Source organism: Rhopalosiphum padi, chromosome 1, assembly GCF_020882245.1.
Source record: "Rhopalosiphum padi isolate XX-2018 chromosome 1, ASM2088224v1, whole genome shotgun sequence".
In the NCBI taxonomy this organism is placed as follows: Eukaryota; Metazoa; Arthropoda; class Insecta; order Hemiptera; family Aphididae; genus Rhopalosiphum; species Rhopalosiphum padi.
In genome coordinates this window covers 29,003,256-29,011,987 of record NC_083597.1, presented here as the reverse complement: position 1 = coordinate 29,011,987, position 8,732 = coordinate 29,003,256, and the positions used below count along the sequence as shown (strand labels likewise).

At 25.6% G+C, this 8,732-nt stretch overlaps 1 protein-coding gene across 1 annotated transcript in view; it reads right to left on the bottom strand.

The window, feature by feature from the left end:
* Positions 1-378: 378 nt before the first annotated feature.
* The window catches only part of LOC132919308 (Ig-like and fibronectin type-III domain-containing protein 1), a 92,600-nt gene continuing 84,246 nt past the window's right edge, over positions 379-8,732 (bottom strand). Inside the window, exons 19-24 of the mRNA XM_060980776.1 lie at positions 7,652-7,805; positions 6,963-7,106; positions 6,384-6,495; positions 4,512-4,714; positions 2,427-2,608; positions 379-1,450 (exon numbers count right to left, since the gene is read on the bottom strand). Of these exons, the coding sequence (XP_060836759.1) occupies positions 1,292-1,450; positions 2,427-2,608; positions 4,512-4,714; positions 6,384-6,495; positions 6,963-7,106; positions 7,652-7,805 (954 nt within the window). The 3' untranslated portion in view covers positions 379-1,291. The remainder of the gene's footprint in view (positions 1,451-2,426; positions 2,609-4,511; positions 4,715-6,383; positions 6,496-6,962; positions 7,107-7,651; positions 7,806-8,732) is intronic.

Sequence of the window (8,732 nt, the reverse complement as noted above, 5' to 3'; positions counted from 1 at the left end):
TATATTATGACGGCAATTAAATCGTTCTGCTTATAGCTATTGCCGTGATAATGTACACTATAATTGTACGTATATTTGAACACTAATAATATGCTATTTGAACAATACCGATTTGCCGTTGCCCATATTAAATGTTCCAATAATTAGCATAATTTAAGTGTAGTTATACTGTATTATTTTCTTTTCTTAAAAATATAAAATTTGAACGGCATGTACTCGAGTGAAACTTTTTTGTTTTTTTATATAAATAAACTAAACACGAATTGTTGTAATTTTCCATTTTCCGACATACATATTTGATAAAGATTTTAGTTACATACTTATATGTACACAAGGAATCACGAGAGGTAGGTAAATAAATAATTTAACAACAGAGGATAAACAAAACACTCTTATATTTTCGCATGTAATCCTATATAATATACTGTACAAAAACCACAAGTTCATTAAAATTTCAATAATTGTAATTCTATTCGTTTTTAATTATACGACGGGTGCGAATGTTATTTTGTATCTGTATATTTATATTTTATATAATATAGATATTATAATAGAGATCACAGTGGTTACCAACGTTAATACGTCTTATAGATAAATTTTTTTTCTTATCTTACAAAAAAGTTTTAAAACAATAATATTAAACTTAAATAAAAACATCTTACAATATTATACCTAACAATGACTATACATAGTAGCGGTGTTTAAGGTATTGGAATTATTTACGTATGGTACATTAAATAATATTATTAACAAGATGCTTTTAGGCGCACATATATATAAATACCACATATATCACGCAAATAAAGAATACTGTATATATCATATATAATACCCTAAATACAATCATCTAATGATCAGTTATTATTTCAATAAAAATTGAAACGCCTTTCAGTGTAAGCATCCAAATACACGATACGTCGCTTCGTGTCAAATATTTTTTTTTTCATTTGGGTTTATTTTCATAATAACTAAAGTATAATGTGTGGTCACGAATAAAAAAAGGCGCTGAATTAGAAATTATTATTCACCCCGATGCAAATAGGTCTCTCCCTAACCACCATTTTTCCCCCTAAAGCTATAGACATACCTTTATGTATGGTATTTAAAAATTTTTTTTCGTGTTATTAAAAATACGATTTTGCGTCCTTAGTGCTTAAAATACAATGAAATATACCGTATATAATCATATAAACAACCAATGTTATTTCATTGATTTCTATATAAATATATATAATATGTATTTTTTTTTTGAGTGGGGAAAATAGGATATAGTTTACCCAACCTGTAGTCTTTATGGCTTCAATCTTTTAAACCCAGCTCCGTCCGATCCAAGTTTAAGCTCTTCGTATAATGTAGGTGGCACTTCAGTGGCTGTATGCAAGTGGTCTTGTTTCCATTCAGTGGTATTGAGACCATTAGCTGGACCCGAATAAGGTAAATCGGAATGGTTCTGTAACACACGGAAAATTATCAATTTATTTACTTCTTAGTTATATTGAAAACAAATTATAAAAATTCAAAAACATTATCTACACATAAATTAAATAAATGTTTTCACTTGAATAAGCAATATTTGAAATATCTACGAGTATACGTATATCATAGAATAAAACAAAGATACTGTAAAAAATATATTGAAATAATTAAATATACCAAGAAATAATATTACTTGAATCTTTCGATAATTTTGACAAAAAGTACAAATAAATTTAATTTGTACTCTAATAAGGACAGTTATTTAGTATTTTTATTATATCAATAAATTTAAAATAAATATATAATGACAATATTTTATACCCATGTACAAAATTAATTTTGTATTTTATTCAAAATGTCAATCATGAAATGTTTTCAATTTATTCTCGATTTTCAATTATTTGAAAATTCATTCTACAGTTACGAATTGTTTTCATATTAATTATTTAAACAATTGTATGTCAACTATAAAAATATTTATATGTTGATTGAATAATTCAATATACACCATTAAAAGTATCATTGCAGATAATTGATACTGAGTAAAGGTGTTCAGAATTTTGTAGTTTTATTTACGTAAATATACTTTATTTATTTTAAAATCACGAAGAATAAAATATATGATGTTTTAAATAAATGCCATTCGAAATTCAACTCATAATCAAATAGATATTTTAGATGTAGATATTTATTTATAAATATCATTCTTGAAAATATGGAATGTATTTACAATTAAGTACCTACTTATAATGTTTTAAAATAAAGACATTTTTCCAAGTGGTATTAAATAGCCATAGTTGGCATGCATTATGAATTTTTATTATAATAATAAATTTACGTAAAGTGTTACTGTTATTTAAACAACAAAAAAAAAATGTTAACGTCTTACTAAAAAAAAGCTGGGTTTAAATAATAATAAAACAAATTTTATAATTAAAAAATATAATTACCATATTTTCCATGTTAACTTCCCTTAGGTAACTTGGATTTTCAAATGAAACACCACTTGATGATTTGTGTAATAAATTACCGTGACCGTGCATGTAATATACTACACCAGCTACTATGCCTCCAACAATCAAAATTGCTACAAATACACCAAATATAGTTCCAATATCGGCACGGCTTTCACCTAAAATATATAAGAAAACATAATTAGAATATATTCTCAAATATTTCCGTTTAATTTAATATGTCAAATTAAAAATCAATGACAGATTTATAATAAATGCCAATTAAAAATTAAAATGTTTTATATCGATTACTATTATTAGAAGTTGGATAAAACTAATATATAAGTTGATTTTACTTATCAGGATTCCATAAAGGTATTTTCTTCTAATTTTTGTATTTTAAATATTTATTTTATACTTATATATGCATCTAAATATCTTTTATAATATGTAACTTATCCAACATAACCTTTTCATAATTACATGGATTATATTCTTCTATGCTATATGAATTAAAGTAGGAATATTATATCTCTAAAAAGCGATTTACGTAATAATATTAAACAATTATTAATATAGGTATTTGGTTCATATTTTAATATTTATTACTAAATTATAAGCCACAATTTGAAAGTATTATATTTTATTTGTGCTTTAACGACGTTTATAGGTTGTACGCAGGAGTGGATTTTAGGGGGGCATAGGGGCCATGCCTCCCAAAACATTTTACTCTTTATTTTGTCAAATATTATCATTGATTTAATTATGTATAATTTGTATAATATCAATGTAAAAAAAAATGTTGCCCCCCCCCCAGGCAAAGAACTAAATCCGCCCCTGGTAGTACGTGAGTCATAATTTTGTTTTTTGTAATGCATTGACAATATTAAAATAATAGGAAGAATTTCATGACAGCGGTGTAGCTAAATAGCCTACCCAGAACGCCGTGTGATCCAAAAAAAAAAATACTTTTTATTTTTATACCTTCCTTTATGACTTCAAAAAATAAATTAACTAAAATGTATTTTTTTAAATATCTTTAAAAAAAAATAGCTTTAGTAAGCAGACCCTGCAGAACTATAAAAAAAACCTAATCAAATTTCTAGAACGGAATCTTAATTTTAAGAATGACAGTAATATAAGTACATAAAAGGGCTAATTTTAATTAATATTTTTTATTATTAAGTTAAACGTAAAAATTTCAATTAATTTTAATTTCTTACTAATTTACTAGTTTCCCGCTATCATAGTTAAACACTTTTAAAACTCTATTTAAAGTATTTTACTTATTTCTTTGGAGATTATAAAATAAATAAAACCGTACTATGACAACGCTACATAATAATAATTAAATCAAACTGATTAAAATTATAATACAACAATATTAATTTGAAATGGCAAAGCATTTATAAGTTAATCAGTTAAATATTAAGTCATTTTAACATTTAAACTTAACTTATTAGAATACATCTTGTAGTTCTATTATCAACATCATACAATTTCATTATGATATGAATCCCACACTGGTAATTTAAGAATAGATATTATTTTAATAGAAATTCAAATTTCTATTTTTAATTTTGAACAAGATTATTATATTAATTATTTATGCTCATTATATGATGCAATTATAATAATAAAAATTATAAAAATGATTAACTTTAAAATAAATTGAATAATTGAATAAATAAAAATATCTTTTGCTATTAAAACATTTCATCTTTTTTTTTTATCTTAATTTAAATAAATTATTATTATTTATAATATATCTCAGTTTTCATAATTTATATAAAGGTTATATATTTATATAAAGCTGTCAAAAATAAACCATAATATTATATAGTCTGATTATAGTGTTTAAGATGTTTTATCAATATTATTAAAAAAAAAAAAATTTAAGTTTGTTTTTTGTTAATATACCAGCGCTCGGTAAAAACCAACAAAACATTGTTCCAGTTTGAAAACTTTTTTATCCCCACAACCAGTATTTTCATCATTATGATAAACATTTTACATTTATATACAATTTTTTGTATTATGTTCTTTCAACTTTTTTTTTAAACACAAGCTAAATAAACTCACCCATGCTAGCCGCTGACGTGACGTCCTTTTCAATAGTAGTAAATCTAATGGGTTCAGTCAGCGTACTCATGCCCCTCGAGTTACCGGCTTTAAGTACCAACTCGTATGTCAAATCGTCCTTAAGGCCACTAATTTTCATGGACGTTTCTTTTGTGTCGTTCTTTTCTGGTGGGCTGTTGTTGCCCACGCGTCTCCAAAATACCCTAAAAACGAAATTTCGGAAACATAAAATCGCTATATTTTAAATGTAACACTTTTACTGCTTATGTTAAAGGTCTGAAATTCGTATATTCTCTTTTTTATTTATAAACAAAGTTTTTCGTCTAATTTTTACTTTTTTTTTTCAATATTATAAATATAGTTTTTGTTAAGTTACTATAGTCAATATGTGTAATATCATCTTAAATTTAATATCTAAATATTTGGAAACTATGGGTTGGTTTTTGATTTTTCTGTATTTGTGTATTTTTTAGAAATCTAAATAAAATTAATTCTTCGATATATATTAATTATTACAAATGATAAAAATTCAGTAAGTTATTTCAGTTTTCAAAAACTAAGTCTATTAAATATTAGATTCTATAAGTCCAGGTTTCCAGACTTTGGGTAATGAGTACAATATTGGCGAATAATATTTTAATCAATCACTAATAAATTACTTGCAAAATAATTTATAAAAGACGGGGATGTTACTATGTTACATAATAGTGTTTAAACATTAGTTTTGGAATTTATTTTCTTATTATTAATATTGTATGTGGAACTTATTTTTAAAAATAATCAAAATCTTGTTTAATTATATTATTATTATTATTGTTATTATACTTATCAGTTAATATCAACGTACCTTAAGACAATTATTTTAAATTAACATAGATAGAATAATATATACATATAATATGTTATAATAATAGTATACGTAAAAGTAACAACTTTCAAGTCTCTATTATAAATATATGTATATTATTAATTGTAATATATATAACCTAATAATTATTATCAACATTATTTCGAGAAAAACGTTAATTTTTGTTCATATATCCAATTTTTTAGAACTTAAAACTGTCCATACAAAAAATGGCGTGTATTTAGTTTTGATATTTTTAGAATGCTGTAAAACTATCTTATGAAGAACTTTAAATTCAATTTTTTATCGTTACTTGTTAGCAATAAAATTTATAATTTTTTGAATCACTAATTACAAAAGTTTTACAGCAGAATTTTTTAAAAACTTTAACTTTAAAAATATCCAAAGATTATAATGCATAAAAAATGCTTATATAAATATTTTATTTAGATTTCAAGTATCCACAGTTATTTTCTACCAGAAACCACTTTAAAATTTGAAGATGGAAGCATTTTGACTGTTCCAAAAATTGATGATAGATATAAATAAACTCTCACAATTGTTAAAACAATACCATTCATCGCTATACTCAGAATATAAAACTGTTGGATTTAGGGAACCGTATGATCAGGTAAACATTTTTATTTTATTACTACACTATATTATACATCACCATTGGATGTTGATTCGAATCACATGGATGGAAAACTCATCGTTTTCTGTGTTACATGAAATTACTTCCACCCATAACTCTCCCACTTACCAGTAAAGCTTCCTCATACGTATTTAGCATATTATATAAGCGTGACTCAAACATTTTTTAAATATCTTATGGTTTAAGCATTGGATATTATTCTATAATTATAACTAAAATATTCGCTAATGTTGTAATACTACCTAACTAATCGGTGGTGGCTTAGGTATTTTATTAGTATATCTATTATCTATATTATATTTAACTATTACATATTATTAAATATTTATTTGATAATCATGCGGAATAATTATAATTTTATTTTACTCACCTGTATACTTCAACGGTCTGCGGGTTCTTTGCTGGCGGATCCCATTTGACCGTGATAGTGTGCGAATCTACGTTCTCCAAACGCACGTTGATTGGTGGTCCCGGTAATTTGTCTGCAAAACGATGTATAATAATATAGCAACGCATTATAATATGACTATAGTGACGTAATATTATTATGATTATTTCAATGACATATCGATGGAGCGGGAAGTTTTACATTGATAATAATAAACTTCTGCTCTTTTACCTCTAATATGAATAACTACCTACAAACGTGAGTGAAACAAAGTATATTTCTGTCTCATAGTTAAGACATACACTAAATTACTCGACTCAAATGATCTCCAAAACCACCTTAGAACCAAGAAATGTCACCGGGGCTATTACAATAGAGGTTATTAATGGTTTTTAAGGTTGTGAATTAATAACCTTACCACTCATCCTCGGCGAAATATATCAGTGTTTATATTTTAACAGAATATTATTCCTTTTTGTTACTAAAATTATTTGTACTCGAATCGATTCGTTTTCCTCTAAATGGATCAAAGTACAATTTTGGGCACAAACGTTAGTATACCTCTTAGCTCATGGAAGCAGGCCAGTATAGACTTGGAATAAGACAGCACGCACATCTTGTTGTTGACGGGTTCACCGCGACACCATTCTAAACAGCGTCTGGGCACACCGCGATCCGAACAACAAGCCCTGTGATCTGATCCATCTAAAACACAAAAACATAACGTATAAAATGTATATGCTATATTTTATAATGTGTAACATATGTAGTATATACATATCTGGACGAATACCACAACGTTACGGAGAATTTTTAATGGGAAATTTGCACTACAATGTATATTATAATATATTATACACGTAAAGCCTGGGCCAAAATTAAATATTTTAAATTACAAAGTTATTATTATTTATTTGAAATTTTCCTTTAGAAAGAAAAAGATCTAGAGTAATTTGATAAACAATTATTATGACTGTAAATGAAACTTAATAATATTGCTTAGCTATAATAGACTATATTTATGTTATAATATAATTTTAAATATGTTTACTTGCTTATAAACCATACTTATTATAACTTATTCAGATAAAAACAAATCGATGTATCATAACTCGAGAAGGAATTTAATAAATTAATCATATCTCGACGATATATTTTGAGCAGCGGAACGCTAACCATCCAATAAAATAGCATCTATATGTAACAAAATAGTGCGTAACGCGGGTGTAATATAATTTAAAATATGGTACCTGATGCGCATTTCATGAGCTTGTCGAAATCGTTGAAACAATCAGCTCTGCCAATGGCCACGTTGATGTCCAAATACGACGAAGAACACGCATCCAAGCAACCAGCCGTCACGTTTTGTTGAACGCAACATTGAGTCACGTTGTTGGTCGTCACCTATATGAACATAACATACGCATCATATATTATTTATTTTTTTATATATATATATAATAATTCGAAATGGACTATATCGAATGCGTTGCAGTTAATGGATATAGAGCATAGTTTAATACATTATTAAGTGCATTGTTGAAATTGTGGTTGTCAATTCGAGTGTTGGACGAGATGGAAAAGCCATATTATAGTTGTTTTCGAGTACATAGAAATACGATGTACAGGGTGAGAAAAAACCGACGATCAACCATATGGCACACGATGGGTATCTTTTTACTCAACATTTATTTATTTTTTTTTTTTATCTTAACCAAATAAGTTTTGACGAAAATATTTTAAAATGTATCATCAACATCAAATTGGGAAAAAAATTATAATACGAATTTATATCTTACAAGAATAATTAATATCGTGCGGTTCATGCTAATCGTTATGAACTATGGAACTAATCGCTTATTAATATCTATATTACAATTTGAATTCATTATTTTAAATTTTGTAAGCTATTTTTAACAGATTAAAGTTATATTATTTTCTTTAGATTTAAAATGTTATTGTAACATAATTAATTATTTTTTATTAAAATATTTACAAGAAAAAAAACCGATACATTTTACTAATATAAAAGGAAAACTATAAAGATTAATGTCTTGGTACTTGTTTTTCAACTGAATATTTTTGCACTAATTAATTCAAATCCAAATAATAATATTACTTGCATTACTTTAACATAAAATGTATACTCAATGATTATTATGTTTCTATTTATAGTGAAACTATAACATATTATCATATTTATTATGCCGATCGTTAACAGGTTCATTTACGTGTTGTACAAATGTAATTAGAAGCGTCTTGTTAATATATGAATTCGTGTAGGTGCCTACAGTATTAATTAATTACACTAAAATACCTATATTAATTAAG